A 23,990-nucleotide genomic window follows, 5' to 3' on the forward strand; every position below is an offset into this window, starting at 1 on the left:
CGGCTCAGGTGTCACGTAAGTGCGAGCATTAACGTCTCAGTTGTCCCGTAGGTGCCAGTTTCTGATTCCCGCTGGCCGCGGGAAGATATTAGACATCGGTAAGGATGGTCAGTACTATAATACTCCAGCGTTCCGTGTCGGGGTGGATATGAGTGCCTGGGAATCTCTGCGCTTCCAGAGCTCTTAATCTTCTCCTCTGTAACAATCTTCCATCAATTTGTCGCAGTGGAATGAGACCCCTTCCTCTCAGCGCAGCAGCTGATTACAGCATCTGGAAGCCATTTGTCCCCTAAGTACACATCTATATATCATACAGGGATAAACAGTCTATGTGTTTACAGTGTGGCATCTGCAGCTACCGGCTTCCCATAGCTCTGATGCAGATTGGTATCTCCGGCATTCTTGCATGCATCACACCCCACGGAACCAACAATGCAGAGTACAATCTAGCCGCACACACATAAGATCAGAGGCGTAACTCTGGGAGGCAATGGAGTCATCTGCCGCCAGGCTCCTGCTCCCAAAGTGGCACCTCTCCTCCCCTGCAAGTTTGAATCAGTTAATTCAAAGCCGCCGATAGTGCTGCTGTAGCTGACTCCCTACGAGCAGGAGCATAGACGTCACACTTTCTTTATTTTAAACATAAAATACATAACCTACATACACACATGCATATATTTATATAAGGTGTGTGTTGGTGTGTGTGTGTGTGTGTGTGTGTGTGTGAAGGGGGAACAAGTATTTATCTAGCCTCTGAGCAATTGGGACGAACTTACTCCACTGCATGAGATGTTTACCAGCCGGTGTGACCTGCATATTCCGAGGTCACCGGGTCACCAGTGAGGTCGGTAGTCAGAGAGAAAGGTTAATACAGATGCTCCGGATAGGGACGGGATGCGCCATTAGCTCCACAGTGTATAGATCGACGGTCAAAAGGTCGACACACCAAAAAAAGGTCGACATACAGTGTAACGCAAGGAGACTGGATATACATGGATACATCTGTACAAGTTCCATTACATATAATGGGGCTGATTCACACCCGTTTGTACAGGTCCCGTTTTCGATGCTGGGGGGTCTGCCGTGCACACCTATGATCGGCCAAGGAGTTTGCACGCACAGGGGAGGGAGGGGGGAGGCATCAGGGGTACTCCCAGTGGTTTATGGACGTTCCCCTGGGAATGCAGGTGTGGCATTACCAGCTGTTCTCGTACACATTCCCTCGCATGTTAGTGAGGGGATGCAGGCGGCGCTGGCAGCGGGAGCAAGGGGGGCGTTCGGAAGGCGTCACTGACCTGTTCGCTAAGCTGCGAGTATACGAACCCTGGAGAACAAGTATGAATCAGGCCCAACATGTGAGGGCTGCTCCTTTTCCATTACAATGCTGAGGCTGCCCGTACTTTGCCATGGCATGTGTGAGTATGATAAGTGTACCACTAAGGATTCATATCCGCTGCCCGCGCCCTCAGTGATACCTCTGAGACGTGTGCGCTGGTTCCTGTACACTCCTCTATGTATACGGCTATTGCTATTCAGATTTTGACCATAAATATAAAACATCTTAATGAATGGAAAATAGAGTTTCACATAAAAAGTGTCAGTTTGGGGTAAGCAGAAGCGGAGTAACCGCAGAGATTTATGTGAAGTTCATGTTAATTACAAGCAGCTGCTAACTTACATAACGCGGAGCCATGTATATTCCGGTCTCACAATGAAACACGCTCACTACATGTCCTGTGCGTGTACGCGGAACATATGTTATAGGACGGGGACCGTTAATCCCATCAACGGCTCTATGGCATTGTGACATAACTGCCAGTTACTACAGGGCTGCTAAGTGTCATCATTGTGCACTTAGTGATATGCACGGACGTGTGTTAGATGTGTGTGTATATATATATATATATATATATATATATATATATATATATATATATATATAGTCTGTGTCACCTTTATTTACACACTATTGTAACTTTAATTGCAGAGGATTAAGCAAATGCAACATAGTGTATACAGGTGACAGCTAGAAATCTGTTTGTATTACATGTGTCCTGAGAGTGAGGGGACGCCGGGACTGTCTGTATTACATGTGTGCTGAGAGTGAGGGGACATCGGGACTGTCTGTATTACACGTGTCCTGAGAGTGAGGACACCGGGACCGTCTGTATTACACGTGTCCTGAGAGTGAGGGGACGCCGGGACTGTCTGTATTACATGTGTGCTGAGAGTGAGGGGACATCGGGACTGTCTGTATTACACGTGTCCTGAGAGTGAGGGGACACCGGGACTGTCTGTATTACACGTGTCCTGAGAGTGAGGGGACACCGGGACTGTCTGTATTACACGTGTCCTGAGAGTGAGGGGACACCGGGACAGTCTGTATTACACGTGTCCTGAGAGTGAGGGGACCCCGGGACTGTCTGTATTACACGTGTGCTGAGAGTGAGGGGACACCGGGACAGTCTGTATTACATGTGTCCTGAGAGTGAGGGGACACCGGAACTGTCTGTATTACATGTGTCCTGAGAGTGAGGGGACACTGGGACTGTCTGTATTGCATGTGTCCTGAGAGTGAGGGGACGCCGGGACTGTCTGTATTATACGTGTCCTGAGAGTGAGGGGACACCGGGACTGTATGTATTACATATGTCCTGAGTGAGGGGACACCGGGACTGTCTGTATTACATGTGTCCTGAGAGTGAGGGGACGCCGGGACTGTCTGTATTACATGTGTCCTGAGAGTGAGGGGACACCGGGACTGTCTGTATTACATGTGTCCTGAGAGTGAGGGGACACCGGGACTGTCTGTATTACACGTGACCTGAGAGTGAGGGGACACCGGGACTGTCTGTACTACATGTATCCTGAGAGTGAGGGGACACTGGGACTGTCTGTATTACACGTGTCCTGAGAGTGAGGGGACACCGGGACTGCCTGTATTACACGTGTCCTGAGAGTGAGGGGACACCGGGACTGCCTGTATTACACGTGTCCTGAGAGTGAGGGGACACCGGGACTGTCTGTATTACACGTGTCCTGAGAGTGAGGGGACACCGGGACTGTCTGTATTACACGTGTCCTGAGAGTGAGGGGACACTGGGACTGTCTGTATTACACGTGTCCTGAGAGTGAGGGGACACCGGGACTGTCTGTATTATTGCAGTAGATTGTATTTATCTCTCATTTCGGAATCACATACCTGGGTTATGATGCTGTATTAGATAACAGTAATGATACATCTAGTGGGATGAGATGAGGGATCAGGACACTTACTTGGACAGCAGGATAACGCAGTTCTGCGCCCTGCGCCCGTCAATCACAGACAGCTCTTTCACTTTGCGTGTAGACAGGTACAGGTCTTCCATGGAGTCCACATCTTTCTGCCATGAGAAACACAGGAAAGTGTCACCATATCTGCTCTGTGCCTGTGGCTATTGCATGATCTGCTGTATAACACAAGGCCATTGGCCCGATTCAGACCTTATCGCTGCTGTGCGAAGCTGATTATCGATGCACTGCGCATGGGCCCGCAGCGAGCTGGTCTGAATCGCACCCAGAGCGATCTGATTTCTATATGTAATAAATACATTTTATATCTGCTAATTGTTACACACCACATACAGTATAATAATGTTATAGAACCAGTCTCACATGGTAGAACACTGGAAGCCCCTTATTACACCTTAATACACATAGATGACAGGTGTGACACTACAAATACAGAACAGGAACATCCTCATTCTCCAGAACTTTGGGCACCACGGTATAAGTTGGAGCATAAGGGATGCAAATGTTGCCGAGACCTACAAATGTCTAATGATGTGCCAACGTTACAGGATGGTGTGTGTGTGTCTGTGTGTGTGTGTGTCTGTGTGTGACAGCCCCTAGACATGACAACTCCTAGAGGACTCTGATATATAGCACTCCACAAACATGACCAGTAGGTGGCAATGTGGAGCTGGGGTAGAACAAATACCAGAGGCTGGGAGGGAGCCCCCTTTATATAGAGCTCAGAGCTTCTCCTGCAGAAGACCTCCCCTGGGACCTCTCAGGGATCAGAAGCTAAGGGCCCAATTCAGACCTGCAGGTTAACGCCGCCACGTCAAACGCACACCCACAATGCTGTCGGATCCTTACACTGAAAAAAATAAAGTAAAGATGTCGCCCATAGCAACCTGGTTCTACTTAACATGTATGTAGCACCTTCTAGAAGATCATAGGTTGACTGGTTGCCATGGGCAACAACTCCACTTCTAAAGACCGCTCCGTGTCAGAAGTCATCAGCTAGTCCAATATCACTAATCATTTTCATTATGGCGCGAGCAATAGTTGGGAGCTGACAGACTCCAGTTACAGATGTAGCCGTCGTCCTCATCTACTGCGCCAGCGATACATTTCTGGCGGCTGGTACGCCGGTGCACGTGGACACGCGCCACATTCACTGATGGCATCTGCGCTCGCCACGCTTCGGGTTGATGTTGATCGTGGGGTGGCGTAAACAATTGGGGGGGCCATTTCAGAGTTCAGGGTAAGTATTTGGGCTCTAAGGCCCATTTAACATTGTTTGCTATGGTAAAATCGGGTCCATTCAGCCATTTAACATGAAAATCGTGTCCATCGGGCCTTTTAACATAGATTCCTATGGCAAATCGTGGGCATCGCGTCGCGGCCATCGTGTGCACATTTATGGCCGGCCGCGACGCGACCGACGCGATTTCCATGTTTAACATGGGTTTCAATGGGAAATCGCAAGCATCGCGTCGGTCGCGTCGCGGGCAGACATAAATGTACCCGCGATGCCCGCGATGGGCGCCGTGCTAGGTAAAGAGTACCAAGACCTTTTTGACCATCGACCTTCCCATTGTCGACCTAACGCTTGTGTCGGTCTTCCAACCCTGTCGACCTTAGGTATGTCGACCTATTTTATGTCGACTCAATATGGGTTGACCCATACGTTTCTGGGGCGGGGTCACCCACATGTCTCTCCTCACATATACCGACGCCTCGTACATGCAGACGTGGTAGAAGTATTATCATTGCTTATTCCCCGCTCCACACTAGCGAGCCGAGGAGTTTTTCATGATCCGGAGACCGATGCACAGAGCGGTGAACAGTCACATTCCTGGTTGCTGTGCAAGCCGCAGCGTTTACCACCCGGGATAACGTGTGCCGGCAGCCACACCTGTTTACTGTTAGCAGGCTGGATCCAGCGAGCGTTTGTCGGGAGAGGCTTCCAACTCGCTCCTGGCTCCTTCTCCTGTGTTTTCGTTGACTTTGTAAGACTTTCACATTAAATTACAGCGGGTCAGCAGTGGAATTTGGGCCTACCAGTCTGCCAAACTATGGAGGTCAGAACACCGACATTAATGATCTTGTGTTGTTTTTGTTCAGAATTGGCCAGATTGTATCTAAATATATCTCCGCCCTGCAGTCAGCGATCGCAGTGACTAAATGCCTGCGTATGTACCGGGGAATCCAACATTTACTGGGATGAGAGAAATCTCATACAGCCTATACATTTACAGTGATCTCACTCATGCCTCATAAATGTCTCTAGTTCCTCCACTGTGCCTCATGCCTCACTGAGGTAATGGCCGAAGAGCAAACTTGGGCCTCAGCTTGGCCGCTTCTTTGGCACCTGGTGTTACAGCCCATATTCTGCTAGCGTTTCTTTTCCCCTCCCTTAGCGCCCCCAGAGGACATTCTCATGAAGAGTAGCTCACAAAATGGCTGCCTCCATTGTGCCTCAAGCTTCAGTCAGATATTGGCTCAGACCTAAAATGGCTGCTCTAGAGTCTCCACTTTGGGCCCTCGCACGCAAATGCTGGGATTTGTGCGGTGAGGGATGTGGTGTGGGCATTCGGTCAGGCGCCGAACATACGCAGCCTAGCGAACAATCTGAATCAATGTGCTTTATGCCTTCCCGAAGAATGAAAAGGCTTCATTCTCATTAGTGTAGACATGCAGTCAACCCTAACTTCCATGCCCGCCATTTTGTCTGCGGTCGCAGAGCCTTCATTGGACAAGACTCTTATGTGGTCTTTGGTGCGAGTGTGCATCATAACTGCACTTTGAGGACAGGGGGTGGCATTCTAAGGGTATTTGGGGGCATCTTTAACTAAATGAACTGTTGGAACATATCACAGAGAGTACGGGTAACGTGTGGCCCTACTGAAGGTAAGAGGGAGCCCGAGATCCTGGGTATACTGTAGCAAACATGAAGACGGTACTCACCTGTTTCAGAGTGTTGTTAGTTAGCAGGTCCTACGCAGCCAGCCGCAGGTAAGAAAGAACGAGACATGCCAAACATTAGTCAGAGATATAAGATACACAGGATATACAGGAAGCAGCGGCCAGCGGCTCTACCCCCACTACAGTCTGGTCCCTACATCTGTGTGGTTCCCGTGGAAACAATGAACCATTGCTATTCTTACAAATGGTCATCAGAAATAAATGTCAATGCGACAATAGGATATTTTAAAAATGTAAATGAAAACAATGGGGGTTATTCAGACCTGATAGCTGGGTTACGACTTCGCAGTCTGGATCACGCGCACGGATGGATATACATTATGCGGCCTTTACGTGATATACACATTACAGTATGTGGCCCTGCAGCCCGGACCCAGCAGCATGGCCAGTGCTGTCCCTGCGAAGCGCCCGGGGCGGCTAACGGGCGATGTAAGCCTAGGAGGCTGGTCATACATCGTCCAAGCCGTAAACGGCTGGGGGGAATGAAGGGGACAGTCATGCCAAGCGTTACTCGGCGGGCTGTCCCTAGCGCACGTTAGGTGCGCTGGTCATACATTAAAAATACGTAATCCCCCAATTAACCAGCATTAATTACAGCATATGCACTTAGGGGTTTATTCTGGTTCACTCGGAAAGGCTGCGCTGCAGGTGGGGCTGATGTAACATGTGCAGAGAGAGTTAGATTTGGGTGTTTTATTGTTTCTGTGCAGGGTAAATACTGGCTGCTTTATTTTTACACTGCAATATAGATATCAGTTTGAAGTACACCCCCCCACCCAAATCTAACTCTCTCTGCACATGTTACATCAGCCCCACCTGCAGCGCATATGGTTTTGTCCATTAGAGAGTGATTGTGCCTTTGTGAGTGAATCAGAATAACCCCCTTAATGCTGGTTAATACATTGGCCCCATAGTGACAACAGTATGTTTCTGAGTTTTCAAAAGGCAATTGCAGGAAAAGTCCTATTTGAATATGAACTTATTCGAGTAAGAAGTGTCATCCAGAATGATTGTATCAATATACTGTAAGATAATTGAGTTGAATTTTAATTTTAATGCAGGTCCAACTAGTCTATGAGCAGCCAATTATTACTAATGACAGAGAGAGCGAGAGAGAGCGAGAGCGAGATAGAGAGAGAGAGGAAGAGAGACAGCGAGAGAGAGAGACTCTGTTAGTAGATGTTTCTAGTGTTAATATTCTTTGTCATTGACTCTGCACCTACTATCCCACATGAAGCCTCACTGGTAAGATGTGTCTGTGTACTGAGTATACACAATTATACTACATTCTCGTTACCCAATTGTAGGAGACGTGGAGTCATGTGACATACCTGGTGTCGCTGATAGGCAGAAAACATCTTTTCAAACTCTTCCAGATCCAATATTTTAAATGCTCTGATGTCATCAATTTCATTCCAGACTGTTCCAGTGATTTTGTCCTAAATTGAATATAAAAGCTGAATTATAAACCCGTGTTCACTTAACAACAGTAAACTTGAAAACAAAAACTTAAGTCCAATGGTAACGTGAATGTCTGCTATAAACGAACCTGCATAGACTAGAGCAGTGGTATTAAACTCATGGCCCTCCAGCCAGGGCCGCCGACAGGGGGGTGCCCTGGGCACAGCTGTCCTGGGCCCTGGCCTTTGGAGGGGCCCGGGCAGCTGCCCACGGCTGTGTTTTTCACATTGCTCCCTATCCGGGGGATAGTCTCGGATTCAACCCAGGTCGCAACCAGGGTCAAGGTTCCGGGACATACAACCTAGGTTGGTACTTTCCCATCGGCGCACACCCTGGATCGCTCTGGCAATGGGCCTAATTCAGACCTGACCGCAGGACAAATTTGTTCTCAAAATGGGAAAAACCCATGCTGCAGTGCAGGTGGGGTAGATGAAACATGTGCAGAGAGATATATATTTGGGTGGGTTATTTTGTTTCTGTGCAGGCTAAATACTGGCTGCTTTATTTGTACACTACAAATTAGATTTTAGTTTGAACACACCCCCGTTCAAATCTATCTCTCTCTGCACATGTTACATCTGCCCCACCTGCAGGTTTTTCCCATTTTGAGAAAAAATTTGTCCTGTGATCAGATCTGAATTAGACCAATATCTCAGGTCTGAAGTCCAGTGTGAAAGGGGTATAAGTGAACACTGTTAATGGACTGACTCTTTCTTTTCTCTCTTTTGTTACCATTAACTTTATGCAAATGAGCAAGTTGGCTCAATATGACAAAATATAAACTCAGGTTATACTGTAGCTAACGACAACAATAATAATCTATGCCGGGAAGAGGGATTACATTACATGGGAAGGGAGCCGAACTATAAAAATGTGCACAAATATTGTAGGAGTCACAGCCCCTATTATTTTCATGGCCAAGAGCTTTGCATTGTCCAGAACCTTTGTACAACGCTGCAGGGATTGTTGGTGCTTTAGCAGTGGATGACTGATGAATGTATAGAAGAGACGAAGGTGAGAGGTACACAGGGTCACTCAGGAACAATTTATGGACATGAACCTCAAATCACTGGGAAATAATTCACTGCCTCGGTAGGTGCCGGTGATTTACAGCAGACGCAATCTGGAGCCAAGAACACTTCAGTCTAACCGCCCTCCCCATGTACTGTGCATTATCAGCCGCTAGCAGAACACAAAGCACCAAGAGCACTTTGTAAGATATTTACAGTTTTTATTCAAATCCAATGACCGGTGCTGCGGAAACTCAGAGTTATCCCTTTACACAATTTCATTACACTACAATATCCGTATTATCATGTGACAGCTGAGAGTTCTCATCACTGATTGGTTAGCATGAAAGTGCACTTTGATTCACACTGCGCAGCATTATAAATTCATAATGCTGTGTTGTCAATAAATACACTCACTAGAATACCTCAGTATACTTTTGAACTTGAAAATGAACAACTGCCTGATAACACAGTTGAAAACCCTTTAATTACCTAATGTACACCAATGGGACAAGAATGGACCATCGTGTGTATCCTTTGTAACCATGGAAATAATAAGTGCAATTGCCAGACGATTTACAGATTTTGCCCGAAATACTGTAGTCTTTCATATAATTGCTACAGTGTGTTTCTGCATGTTAAGCTGGCAATTTCAGGCAGAACTGTTATGTAATAATGTATAATGAGACATTCTAGTAAGGTGAAATAACTAAATGTAATCATTTTAACTAGGCATCATCAATTTTGATAGTAGCTACCCTTGCATGAATGCCGCGAGAGAACCGAAGCATGCAAAAATATTTTTTGTTCCTGCAAATATTGTATAGCACGGCAAAAAGAAAGACCTCCATGGAGGTGCAATAGACGCCACAAGTTACAGAGATCCCAAAATCTTGTACCCTTCAACAGCGCAGACTGGATCTGCGCTTCCAGACCTTTGACAAAGAATAATGGCTCCTTTGTGACACTAAAGGACGCTTAAGATGTAGGAATAGTTTTTCACACCGGTGGGACGGAAGGTGTGAGAACACACAAAGAGGCCAAATTTTCCAAGAGCTACAATTCTCCCCCCAAAACATTTAATGAAAAAGTTTATAAAACCGTAATATAAACATTTCTTCTATACATTAATGTTGATGTTGGAAGTGCGACGTTTGAAATGTACGTTTTTGGGTAAAATGCCTAAAATATCATCTAGGATAAATTTAAAGCATTTCTGCGTTTTCAATCTTAGTATGTGTATCCTCCGGCTTCAGGGAGCTTAACCAGATAAAACGCACATGTTATATATATATATTGGCATGTGCCAGGATTTGAAATGCAGGTAGATGGTCTTCACCAAAAATAGAAAGTTACACCAAGATACAATAATTAAAAATTAGAGTGGGGCAATAAAGCATAAAACTATCATGGTCTTCTTACTCCATCACAGAATTAAAGGGTCCCCAATCTGCGCTCCATAAATTCACTGTCAACTACCATAGTTGGGAAGTGTGTGCACTGATGGATTCCAAAAACTGGAGTAAACACACACACACACACACACACACACACACACACACACACACACACACACATATATAGAGAGTACATTGTCTGAGCTGGACAAATAGCTGCTATCGCAAAGCATAGCATGTCAGTTAAGCTTCTGTCATATTGGTGCTCTGGCTGCAAGTCTACAAGTTTGTCATTCACACTATGATGGATCAAATGGCAAAACTAATGTGAGCTTAGTTTTCAGATCTATACATTTAAGCAGAATTTTGATAAATGGTCAGGTTGTTGAGAAATAAAGCGTCAAAGTCCTGATTTATTCTTATGGGAAAGGTATTAAGGGGGGGGGCACTTTTTCCCTATGGGTTGTATATTGCAGCGAAGGCCTTGCCAATCTGCCCTAAACTGAGTTGATGTAATTGATTATTTCAAACCCTTTCAGTCTATAGAACACTTTTTAGGGATACTGCAACCGTTAGATGAAGGCATAGTAGAACACAGGAGGCCTAAAAGTGAGATTATTTTCACTGGAAAATGAAATAGACCTTTGCCCATTAGGTTGACAGATCAGGTCGACATGCATTGCGTCGACCACTGAAGAGTGACATGGCTTACGTCGACCCATGGAATAGGTTGAGATGGCTAAGGTCAACAGGGTTGGAAGGTCATTATTATGAAGGTCATTATTATGTCGACATGGGCTAGGTTGACAGTCACTTTTTTTGAGCCGACGTGTGCCGACAGGTGGTATTTCATACCGTACCATCCACTAGGGCACGGAGGGAGACCAGAATAGTGTGCCGAGAGTACCCCACCCACCAACAAAAAAAATCCTTCACTTGGGGAATTCATCTCCACCCCCTGCCAGTAGGAGGCAGCGTTCACCACCAACCTGACAGCTGATGAGCGGCTGATTGACCAGTTACATTAGGAGTGATGGAGGAATTGCTGTGCACGCTCTTTGTTGTTGTTTTCACATAGAACAATCGTTTCCAGAAGCCCTCATTATAATCTTGCCGAAATTCTCTGCTATTTAGATAAAAATAGTTGTAATAAAAGCAGAAGACATTCTTCTAGCATTCTTCTCGTCCCAGGACACTCGTATGGAATACTTCACATGAGGCCCAGCGTGAGCAATCAGCTGGATCTCTGACACAGCTGTCCGAACCCGAGAGAGCAGAACGCTATCAGGGGGGAAACAGCGAGGGGGGGGGACGTGGAAGCAGGGTTCTGGGAGAAAGAGGAGGTTAGGAAGAGTTTCTGTATAATCATAAAGCAGCAGTGAGCAACAGCTCCCCGATGTCTGCGTACATCTCACTACTCTTTTGTGGCTGGTAGAACTGGGCCTTGGGTTCAACCCTAACTAGCGGTAACTGCCTTCTTACTAAAATCAGCTCTAGCGGGCGTTTGGGTATCCAGAAGATCAATGGGGTCCCAGTAACAGGGTGCGTGGCTAAATGCATTCCCCATTCAGAATAAAGAAGCATGTTTTGCAGGACTGGACCTTCAGAACCACTGTACAGGCCTGAAGAAATAGCACTATGAACTTTTCAGCGGTTGCTCCTGGGAGGGTACAGGAAAAGGGGAGTGGCTAGCCAGTGAAGGCGTGTTACTGATAGAGACTGCCTCTTAAGATGCAGGACCGCCCACACAGGAGGCCATGTCCGCAGAAACTGTGCAGCTATTATTCTTTGTGTAAGTTTCAATAAGGAGACCAATGATGGTGTCTAACACGCACAGCAAAACGTCAATGTCCGACTCCTTATTACCTCCTTAGTCAGCTGTTTGTATAGTGATACAGAATGTAGGAGGTGCTCAGAAACCCCCCCCTTCCCCCCACACACACACACACTTCCCAGACTACGGTATAAATCCTGCTCGAGTTTAACTGAACTGCTACACTCCTGGGTACGTCCTTGGTTCTCTCCCTAAGTACATTTGTTTTTAATAAGTATCATTAACACTGTCATATATAATTAAAAGACAAAGACATCCAACTCTTGTCTAATCCCTTACATAATGCCTGTGAACAAGCTGTTGTGTCACCCTACATGTGTGTGACTGTCACATTCCTATGTGTGTGACAATGTTCTCCTCCTGCCCGGTATTCCTGTGACATGAATGAGGCCTTGCTCCGTCTATTAATGCAGGGCAGAGACTGTGGTTCCGTATGATAGCTCACAGGACGTAGACAGATTTATTCCTGGAACGTCCATTCTATGATAACAGCTTTTATACATTTGATGTCAAAAACAAACTTTACGGGAGAAAATTCTAAAACAGAGAACAATCTTTAAGGAATATTCCAATGCTAATTTTACTAAATACTCCAACAGCAATATAATCTACATGACCCCTGCTGAAGAGATCGCCCCCTAGCTGCGATGTGATAACATTCCATGGTGACAGAGGGTGATAGAAGGCTCTGTACTGTACCTCGTTTAGCTTGGACCAGTTGAAAGACTTCAGTGGGTGTGATGGTTGGGGAATCGATTTTTTCCTCAAGTTGGTTCCGGAGTTAAAGGAGTAGAGGGGCGGGGCGTGCATGCCCATACTGAAGAAAGGAGGAGCTCCAGGTGGAGGTGGAGGGCCCCCTGGTGGTGGTGGAGGAGGAGGAGGTGGTGGGAAACAGGAAAAAGCTTGGGGTGGTGGTGGGGGTGGTAAATTCTCTGGCAAAGGAGGGGGAGGAGCAAAGGGACCACCAGGCGGCGGTGGTGGAGGAGGAAACGGTAGAGATCCACCACTCTGAAATACACAAAATGCAAATTCTTAAAGAATACAGCAGAGAATATAGAATTTCAGAACAGCGTCATTACTTAACCTTTGTCCTCATCATTTTCCTTCTCGCTATTGTTATGCGGTCATTGCCAATTACCTAACTTGCCCATAAACATAACAGGCAAGTGGTGGAAGCCTGATCATGCATGAGTGCACTGGCACCACCACTAGGACAGTACCGAGTATAGACATGACTTGTACCAAACCGTCTTTTATGGATGGACGACTTATGGACAATCGCTTACCGAGAGGTCATTGAGCTGAGACACGAGCTCCCCCATCTGGTCCCTCGCCTGGCGCAGCTCACAGGACTCTTTCTGCAGCTTGTCCTTCATCTTGTTCAAGGTCTTCATCATTTCTTCCTTCTCCTGCGTCTTTGTATCACATTCTCTCTCCTTCTTCTCCAGCCGGCTGGCCAGCTCCACGTGTTCTAGGGATCGGAGTAAGAAAGGAGAGATGACTCCAGACTACTGGAAGCATCTTCTGCGACCAACCAAACAAGTTCCACCCACTAGTAAGTACATGCCTAGCACCTGTGTCATACATGATATCTACAGAACCACTTACCTTTCCTGAATTTCTCCGCTTGTTCTCGCCATTCCTTCACCTCGTTCTCGTTCACTAACCTGCGAGGAACAGGAAGGGTGACTCTATCAGTCCGATGTTTACATGATGACATATTACGTACTTGTAGTCATGAGTGGGTCCGACCTTGAGATACAGGGTAGGAGTTTAGGATTTATTGACATAACCTTACTAAGCTCAGATCCTCTGACTCAGGTATTCTGCGATTTATGGCCAATTGTTCCATCCTTCAAAATGGCGATTATCACTTATGGGATTTTTTTTTGTCCAGAATTGGCGATGCAAATGGTTTCCTCCCTCCAATTATTGGCAGTCAGGAGTTACTAACACAATGCCTCAGCTGATCATCTAGAGAACCATCGGCCTACAGGGATTACTTCTGCTGACAACAGTATTGTTACCGGCAGCAAACCCCATTGGAGAATCCTTCTATCTGGCAAACATTTTTTGTAGAACTTAAATAGGCTTGTAAATACCAAGCTATACCTGTCACAGTCATTAGCATCCCCTTGTAGTGTCCGCTCAGCTGAATGTATGTTGCACTGATTAGTGTATCACTTTTACTGTAGTTTCCTCTTAATATACATAACGTACCACAATCATAGATCCCAGTGTAAGGTACACCTACAGTTACAGTGCTAATATGTGACTGATTACTATGTCACTGCAGCATGATGCTAACTGATAGGGATTCCATCAATTGGAATTAACAATGGGACAGGTGTGTGATCTATATGTATATACTGTATATCTACAGTATATACCTACACCTTTTTTAGGGCCCCAATAAGTTAAAACAGTGAAAGTAACCTACTCTCACTCATCCTGTTTGTTTGGATTCACCAAAATATCATAAGATGATATATGTAGAGAATGAGAGGGAAGCGTTAGATAGAGAAGACTAAGGAGCTTACATTTTAATGATGTTCTTCACGTTGAAGTTCTCCAATGCGGTCACATCGGGGTCTTCTCCTTTCTCATCCTGAAGAACGATCTGTTGTAATATCCTGTCCAGGAGCTGCCACTGCTGAAGATTACTGCCATTGCGCTTGTCTGGGGCCCGGGAAGGAGACGTTGGGGGTTATTTACTAACAAAACAAGGAATCGGACCAACCCAATCACAGCAGTTTTCTGAGCAGCCCAACGTGATTTAATCACAGCATTTGTCTGCGCAGCCCAACGTGATTTAATCACAGCATTAGAACATGCATGTTTTAGACCAACCATCTAACCGTCCAAACTACTAGAAAATCGACAGGGCTAAACCAATTCAATCAGAGCATTAGACTGTTTGTTAGATAGAACCAACCTGGGGCCAATGAGAACATTAAAACCTTCACTGGGCTAGACCAGGCCAATCAGAGAAACAGAACGCTCACTAGGCTAGGCCAAGCCAATCAGAGCATTAGACCGCTCAATGGGCTAGACCAAGCCAATCAGAGCAATAGAACCCTCACTGGGCTAGGCCAAGCCAATCAGAGCAATAGAATGCTCACTGGGCTAGACCAAGCCAATCAGAGCATTAGACCGCTCAATGGGCTAGACCAAGCCAATCAGAGCAATAGAACGCTCACTGGGCTAGGCCAAGCCAATCAGAGCAACAGAAAGCTCAATGGGCTAGGCCAAGCCAATCAGAGCAACAGAACGCTCACTGGGCTAGGCCAAGCCAATCAGAGCAATAGAACGCTCACTGGGCTAGGCCAAGCCAATCAGAGCAATAGAACGCTCATTGGGCTAGACCAACCCAATCAGAGCAACAGAACGCTCAGTGGGCTAGGCCAAGCCAATCAGAGCATTAGACTGCTCAATGGGCCAATTAGAATAGCAGAACATTCATTGAGCTACAGTAAATGAAGCCAATCAGATCACTATAACATTCACTGGGCTAAACAAAGCCAATCAAATGATTACAATAGTCATTCAGCTACAGCAAGCCACTCAAATCATTAGCGCTTAAGGCTAGCCCAACCTGGATCCAGTGAGAGAATTAAAACATTCACAGAGCTCAACCAACCTGTAACCAAGCAGACCAGTAGAACACTGATAGAGCTAGATCCACCCAATCAGAGCATTAGAATATGAACAGAGCTAGAGCAATGTGCAGCCAATCAGACCACTGACAGATTTAGACCCTCGCACTCAGAGCTTTGGAACCTTAGCAATGCTAGATAGGACTACAGCCAGCAGAGCAGTTTGAACTACTAAACATAACAGACAAAGCAACAAAATTCAAAGGGTGGAATTCAATTGTTATATTGCGCCAAATTTCCTGTCTAAAATGATATGTAGGGCGATATTCGGTACTTGTGTACTAGCACGGCACCCACGATATTTGGTCGCACAACATATAATCGCATCGCATGCCATACACCCGATGCACTGCGATGCAATTTAAAATTGTATAAGCCCCCTATACGATGTTTAATTGTATAAGCACCCTAATGGGGGCTTACAATGTTAAATGCACCCCCACGCCACCCCCAGTATAAACATGAACCCGAAGTGTGGCGAGCGCAGCGAGCCCGCGTGGGGCGGCGGTACGTGTCCTCCGAACTTTTCATACCCCCACTATCCACGTCAGCGTGGAGTTGATTTTATATAGTGTGGCGAGCGCAGCGTGCCACCGAGCCCGAAGCGTGGCGAATGCGTATAACTTTACATGTATTCCGCGTCCCCTTGCGGGGCTCGCTGCGCTCGCCACACTATATAAAATCAACTCCACGCCGACGTGGATAGTGGGGGTATGAAAAGGTCGTAGGACGCGTACCACCGCCCCACGCGGCCTCGTTGCGCTCTTCACGCTTCGGGTTCACGTTCATAGTGGGGGTGCATTTAACATTGTAAGGCCCCATTAGGGTGCTTATACAATTTAAAATTGCATCGCATCGCATTGTATGGCATTGTATGCCATATACAATGGTACTGTATACAATTTTAATTTGTATACCATCGGGTGCCAATCACGTCGCATCGCATACCATCGCATGCCTTATGGTCTGTGATGCGATGGGCGCCGTGATAGTACACAAGTACCCGATATTCAATTGATCCATTTATTTGTGCATATCGCGCTCACTGTGGTTAGGTTTAGCAAAGCATTCGCGCATTTTCAGCAAGCTGACATGCTGGGGGAAAACAATTGAATACCGCCAATAGTGTTGGAGGCAGAGGAAGCCCGTACATCCAACTTATGTAGGCATTTGCAATTCTGTGAATGTTCCCAAACACAACACGAAGCCCATGTATGAAATACCCAAGTACTCACACGGCATCTGTAAGCAGTGCTGCAGGATAGACAGCAAGTAGGGGTAACCGTCTGTGTGTTTCAGCTTCTTCTTTATTGTCTCAAACATCTGCGTGGCGCTTTTAGTGTCAATATGAGCCTGTGAAAGCAGCGAGGTTTAGATACCACCCCTTGTCAACCGGCTGTACACAACTGCTAGCTCTTGTGCCTAGTTAGTTTTAGCTATACACCATTAAAACAGAGAAGGACACATCTGTACGCCTAACACTAAGGGGTACATTTACTAAAATGGTACTTCTGTTGAAGATGCTGTTCTGTTGCCCATAGCAACCAATCCGATTCTATCTTGTAGAAGGTGCTACAGTAATAAGAAGCAGAATCTGTTTGGTTGCTATGGGAAACTTTCCATCTTGAATAGAACGCCCATCGTAGTAAATAATAACATATCTCATTCTTCTGTTATCGCCATATCTGATCGGTGATAATAGAACAAAATCCCTAAAAAATGCTGCATATATTGAATAGATATGTGCAGGCTCTGATTTACTCTGATTTCAAATCAGGATCTTATTGGCTATCAACTGTCAACAACTGTCATGTGATTTGGGATAGCCAATAAGATCCTGCTTTGAAATCAGAGTAAATCAGAGTCTGCACATCTCTAATATAGAATAACGAGATTTATGTCTTACCTGTTAAATCTCTTTCTTCGAGGACATCAGGGGCCACAGGGATAACAATTGGATTGTGACCCACTCTCTACTTACTGTTATCCCTGTGGCCCCTGACATCTGCCGCAGAAGAAAACGAGATTTATGTCTTACCTGTTAAATCTCTTTCTTCGAGGACGTCAGGGGCCACAGGGATAACAGTGGGCAGAGAGTGGGTCACGATCCAACTGTTATCCCTGTGGCCCCTGACGTCTGCCGCAGAAGAAATTATTTTACATAAATGTTTTTTTTAAAATGTTTTTATTGTTTCAAATGGAATATTCCAATAAATCACAGATTTCCCACAACCTCTTCTATGTCATTGTGTCACACGGACGACCAGGGTCACTTATATTTAATATGTGACGATTGCAGTTTGATGAAATCTCAACTTTAATGACCCAATAACTCAAGTTTAATAGCAACTTAAAAAGGTCGACTACACGCAAGGAACATAATATTTTCCTGCATGCTGCGGCCATTTAACAAGAAATGATAGCATTATAGTAATTTAATGAATAGAAGGATGTCATTGTACCTATAAATATGAGACAGCGCACGTGCTGACCGGCGCTCTACGGATCACGTATCGTGCCCCTCCTGCCCCCCCACCCTTCAATCGTCTAGGCAAATAAACCAATTATCAGGAAACCAGCGCAGGCTGCCTTACAAATAATTGGAAACATGTAGCGTATTAATCCTAATTATTTTCAGGAGACTTTGTTAATTCAGTACATTCCTTGTTAATGTACACCAGGCACATCTAATGAGAATTGAATGGACCCTAATAGGCCTATTTATCAAGGAGAGGACTCTGTACATCAAATATAACGGGAGCACGATGTGAGCAGCGACTGGATAAAAAGGACGTCTCTAAGGGACCTGGTGAAGTCAAGTTACAGACAAATGAGTATTTAACTAAGATGTATCGGTCATTGCCGTAATTGCTGAGAAACTTGTTTATGGGACCTGTGTCCTGTGCTTTTTGGTTTAGGAAATTCAGAAGGGTCAGTATCCACCCATGTGGGCTGCTTAATAGGAGAATTATACAGCATTCCCTAACTCCTGTTACAGATGTAATCACTATGGCGGTAGGGAGTGACAGATTCCATATAGAGGGTCACTGAAAGAACCGCAACCTATTGAGCATGTTCTATGTTGTAATAACTGGGAGAGCATTGGTTTCCTTAATAGACAGATACTCCAGGTCTGTTATGGTTTCACCTGGTTACCTGTACATGGGAATTGGGATTGGGTCATTTGCATACCTTCCAACATGAGCCATTCCAGGAGGGACAAAATGCTATGTTTCTGGACATCCTTGCCAGTTGCAGTTGCAGAGGTGGGACTGTACTACTGTTGCAAATTCAAATAGGGGGGCCACACCTGCCAGTGAGTCCTGGACTGTGGTGTTTAGGGTGGCAGTTGGTGGGGCTCCCCTATCTGAATTTTGAACTGTGCTACAGCCCTGCAACTCTGCAACTGCCGCTGGCATGGATGACCAGAAACAGAGCATCTTGTCCCTCCTGGAATGGGTCATGTTGGGAGGTATGCATTTGAATAATGTAATGGCTGCAAAAGGCATGGAGAGTTATCATTATTGGATATCCGAGTCACATGCTTTCCAAGGCTGTGTGTACCTGGAAAGCATGTGACTCGGATATCCAATAAGGAAGCAGGGGATGGCAGAGTTAGCTGGAATATCAAGGCAGGAAAGGGAGGAGTCTTCCTCTCTTTCCTGAAAAGTTCCCTGCCCTCCCTCATGGTGTTGGCTTGTTGGTGGGTGGGTGTCCTTTGCGTTGGCTGAATAGGCGGGAAAGAACGGCAGGTTAATTGACTTAGGTCTTCATTAAGTGATGATGCGGTGTATATGGTGTGTTTCGGTGCGCTCGCCTCTCACTGACTATAGGCCTTCGCTGGGTCACCCAGACGGGTGGGCAGTCAATGCAGTGGGTGGAGCAGATACCGCTGGTTTAGAGAATGTTTGTTTGCATCAGTTAGTTGTGGGGTAGAGCTTAGATAATTAGCCGCTCTTTCTTGGCCACCATTAATGAATTAATTATAAAAAAAATAATTAGCTTAAAGTGCTTTAAATAAATTCAGCTAACAATTTCTGCCAAACCCAAGTCTCTGAGTCTTTATTTCAGGTTTAGATAAGTAAGATCTTTGAATGTGAAATGTTATACATTGCTAGAGATCACACATCAGATGCTAGGATGTTTAAGGTAAATCTATCCTCTGTATGATATACTGTTATAGAAGTTGCATAAATGCTGTGACTTAGTAGTGCCGATTGCATTTTTGTGCATTTTTTTTTAACAAAATGTACTCACAAAGTGATGCAAATAGAAAGCACATGCTTCTGCACAATAAAATGATATGCAGCATGCCTATATTCTGTGTGCCACCGCAGCTATATCTGCAAACAAAATGCTACATTACACTGTTTTCCAGTAATGCAGTGTAACATTCTATTTCAAGTGCAGATACAGCCGTGGTTGCAGACAGAATATAGGCAGGCTGAATATTATTTTAATCAGCATAAGCTGCTTGTGCGTCCTATTTGCAAAACATTGCGAATAAGATGCATTTTAATGGAAATAGTCGCACAAAAATACGCTCTGTGTAACGGGGTCATGCCAGCTAATTTTATGCTTCACGAATGCTGATCCCTAATACCCGTCACCTGTTTAAGCGCCACCTTTTTCTTTCAATTGTTAAGACACCCATCTGTGCCCAGAGCAGGGTGGAGTTCCAGGAAAAGGTGGGCAGTGGAGTGGGCATCACAGGGCCTCAATACAGTGAGTCATGTTATGTTTGGACTCATTTTGGACTCCCTGTATCCATAGGGGAATGCAGATATAACGGTAGCCCCTCGTCATTTGGGAACTTACTATGTCAAACCTCTTAGCCAGCTCCACTTCATCCTCATTTCTCACCATTTCAAAGAAGTCCAGATGCCTGTAACACATGAAGAATGCACTGATATCACGCGCAGAACCATTTTACGGAGATAAACACAGTCGGTCTCACTGCTTCCTATCTGGTATCTCAGATGCAGAAAGCCGCCATACATTCTGCATCCGACCATCAGTGGAATGAATGGCACAATGCATGTTTATTACAAATAATTACATTTTCTGGACTGTAGACAGTGTATGCGTGATCCCACCTTGTAGAGTACTGTATGCGTGCTCCCACCTTGTAGTGTATGGGTGCTCCCACCTTGTAGAGTACTGTATGCGTGCTCCCACCCTGTAGTGTATGCGTGATCCCACCTTGTAGAGTACTGTATGCGTGCTCCCACCTTGTAGTGTATGGGTGCTCCCACCTTGTAGAGTACTGTATGCGTGCTCCCACCTTGTAGTGTATGGGTGCTCCCACCTTGTAGTGTATGCGTGCTCCCACCCTGTAGTGTATGCGTGCTCCCACCTTGTAGTGTATGCCTGCTCCCACCTTGTAGTGTATGCGTGCTCCCACCTTGTAGAGTATGCCTGCTCCCACCTTGTAGAGTATGCGTGCTCCCACCTTGTAGTGTATGCGCGCTCCCACCTTGTAGCGTATGCGCGCTCCCACCTTGTAGAGTACTGTATGCGTGCTCCCACCCTGTAGTGTATGCGTGCTCCCACCTTGTAGAGTACTGTATGCGTGCTCCCACCTTGTAGTGTATGCGTGCTCCCACCTTGTAGAGTACTGTATGTCTGCTCCCACCTTGTAATTGATGCGTGCTTACACCTTGTAGCGTATGCGTGCTCCCACCTTGTAGTGTATGCGTGCTCCCACCCTGTAGTGTATGCGTGCTCCCACCTTGTAGCGTATGCGTGCTACCACCTTGTAGAGTATGCGTGCTCCCACCTTGTAGTGTATGCGTGCTCCCACCTTGTAGTGTATGCGTGCTCCCACCTTGTAGTGTATGCGTGCTCCCACCTTGTAGTGTATGCGTGCTCCCACCTTGTAGTGTATGCGTGCTCCCACCTTGTAGTGTATGCGTGCTCCCACCTTGTAGTGTATGCGTGCTCCCACCTTGTAGTGTATGCGTGCTCCCACCTTGTAGTGTATGCGTGCTCCCACCTTGTAGTGTATGTCTGCTCCCACCTTGTAATTGATGCGTGCTTCCACCTTGTAGTGTATGCGTGCTCCCACCCTGTAGTGTATGCGTGCTCCCACCTTGTAGCGTATGCGTGCTCCCACCTTGTAGTGTATGCGTGCTCCCACCTTGTAGCGTATGCGTGCTCCCACCTTGTAGAGTATGCGTGCTCCAACCTTGTAGCGTATGCGTGCTCCCACCTTGTAGCGTATGCGTGCTCCCACCTTGTAGCGTATGCGTGCTCCCACCTTGTAGCGTATGCGTGCTCCCACCTTGTAGCGTATGCGCGCTCCCACCTTGTAGCGTATGCGCGCTCCCACCTTGTAGCGTATGCTCGCTCCCACCTTGTAGCGTATGCGCGCTCCCACCTTGTAGCGTATGCGTGCTCCCACCTGTAGCGTATGCGCGCTCCCACCTTGTAGCGTATGCGCGCTCCCACCTTGTAGCGTATGCGCGCTCCCACCTTGTAGCGTATGCGCGCTCCCACCTTGTAGCGTATGCGCGCTCCCACCTGTAGCGTATGCGCGCTCCCACCTTGTAGCGTATGCGCGCTCCCACCTTGTAGCGTATGGGTGCTCCCACCTTGTAGTGTATGCGTGCTCCCACCTTGTAGTGTATGCCTGCTCCCACCTTGTAGTGTATGCGTGCTCCCACCTTGTAGCGTACAATGCGTGCTCCCACCTTGTAGTGTATGCCTGCTCCCACCTTGTAGTGTATGCGTGCTCCCACCTTGTAGTGTATGCGTGCTCCCACCTTGTAGTGTATGCCTGCTCCCACCTTGTAGTGTATGTGTGCTCCCACCCTGTAGTGTATGCGTGCTCCCACCTTGTAGTGTATGCGTGCTCCCACCTTGTAGAGTATGCGTGCTCCCACCTTGTAGTGTATGCGTGCTCCCACCTTGTAGTGTATGCCTGCTCCCACCTTGTAGTGTATGTGTGCTCCCACCCTGTAGTGTATGCGTGCTCCCACCTTGTAGTGTATGCGTGCTCCCACCTTGTAGAGTATGCGTGCTCCCACCTTGTAGTGTATGCGTGCTCCCACCTTGTAGTGTATGCCTGCTCCCACCTTGTAGTGTATGTGTGCTCCCACCCTGTAGTGTATGCGTGCTCCCACCTTGTAGTGTATGCGAGCTCCCACCTTGTAGTGTATGACCCTTCCTCACCCTCTAGCTACCGCCCAATCTCTCTTCTCCCATTCGCCCACAAACTACTTGAGTGGCTCTCCGCCAAGGCAAGGGATCACTTCTCATAACTTATTCTACTGGATCTCTCTGCTGCTTTCGACACTGTGGATAATTCTCTACTGATCCACACACTCCAGACTATTGGCCTCTCCAGCACTGTTCTGGTCTTTCTCACCTCTTACCTCACTAACTGCTTCTTCTCAGTGTCTGCCTCTGGCCCCACCTCACCCCCTTCCATCCTCCCTGTCAGTGGGTCTCCTGGGTTCAGTCCTAAGCTCCCTTCTCTTCTCCCTGTATACCGCTTCCCTGGGTGCTCTCATAAGCTCATTTAGTCTTCAGAACTACATCTATGCCGATGACACTTAACTATACCTCTCATCTCCTGACCTCTCCTCCTCTGACCTCTCCTCCTCTGACCTCTCATCTCCTGACCTCTCCTCCTCTGACCTCTCCCCGGTATACAGCTGTGTCTCTGCCAACTCCTCCTGGATATCTGAGCGCTCTCTCAAGCTCAACATGGACAAAACCAGACTCATCATCTGTTACTGTTATGTTTAGTCTTGTGTACCCTGTATTGTTCTAATTATGGCCCTTATTCTGGTTCACTCGCAAAGGCAAATTCCTTCTTATATGGACAAAACCATGTGCACTGCAGGTGGGGCAGATGTAACAATGCAGAGAGAGTTAGATTTGGGTGAGTTATTTTGTTTCTGGGTAAATACTGGCTGCTTTATTTTTACACTGCAATATAGATCTCACTTAGAAGTAAAACCCCACCCAAATCTAACTCTGCACCATAGGCGCCGAAACCGTGGGTGCTCTGGGTCCCGTCTGTGTGTATGTGTGTGTGTGTGGGGGGGGGGGGCCTGTGGGAGCACCCAGCGGAAAAAAATTAAATTGGCGCCCCTGCTCTGCACATGTTACATCTGCCCCCCTGCACTGCACATGGTTTTGTCCATTTGCTAAGGAATTTCCCTTTGCGATTGAACCAGAATAAGGGCCTATGTGTGTTGCCAACTACTTGTGGCACCTTATAAATAAAATTGTATAATAATAATAACAACAATAGTGCCTGTGGCATCATATGCAAATGATATGGATTTAACGCTTCTTCTAACAGTGTACATAGAAAAACCGCCCAGACACTGCGACTCTGCTTGTAGGATAGAGGATTAGAACATAA

The 23,990-nt window shown here is 46.5% G+C and overlaps 1 protein-coding gene across 4 annotated transcripts in view; it reads right to left on the minus strand.

Annotated features, from left to right (window-relative positions):
• DAAM2 (dishevelled associated activator of morphogenesis 2) overlaps nucleotides 1-23,990 on the minus strand; it is a 221,729-nt gene that overhangs the window by 47,646 nt on the left and 150,093 nt on the right. For all 4 annotated transcript variants that reach the window (XR_014471555.1, XM_083175405.1, XM_083175406.1 and 1 more), the window contains 9 exons: nucleotides 20,432-20,498; nucleotides 16,849-16,966; nucleotides 14,498-14,636; nucleotides 13,566-13,624; nucleotides 13,244-13,428; nucleotides 12,657-12,965; nucleotides 7,587-7,694; nucleotides 6,238-6,267; nucleotides 3,277-3,383 (listed from right to left, as the gene is read on the minus strand). Coding sequence is in view for 3 of the 4 variants with exons in the window: in XM_083175405.1 (XP_083031531.1) it covers nucleotides 3,277-3,383; nucleotides 6,238-6,267; nucleotides 7,587-7,694; nucleotides 12,657-12,965; nucleotides 13,244-13,428; nucleotides 13,566-13,624; nucleotides 14,498-14,636; nucleotides 16,849-16,966; nucleotides 20,432-20,498 (1,122 nt within the window). In the remaining variant the exon portion in view is untranslated. The remainder of the gene's footprint in view (nucleotides 1-3,276; nucleotides 3,384-6,237; nucleotides 6,268-7,586; nucleotides 7,695-12,656; nucleotides 12,966-13,243; nucleotides 13,429-13,565; nucleotides 13,625-14,497; nucleotides 14,637-16,848; nucleotides 16,967-20,431; nucleotides 20,499-23,990) is intronic.

The sequence above is a fragment of the Crinia signifera genome, chromosome 3 (assembly GCF_055691185.1).
Source record: "Crinia signifera chromosome 3, ASM5569118v1, whole genome shotgun sequence".
NCBI classification, from domain to species: Eukaryota; Metazoa; Chordata; class Amphibia; order Anura; family Myobatrachidae; genus Crinia; species Crinia signifera.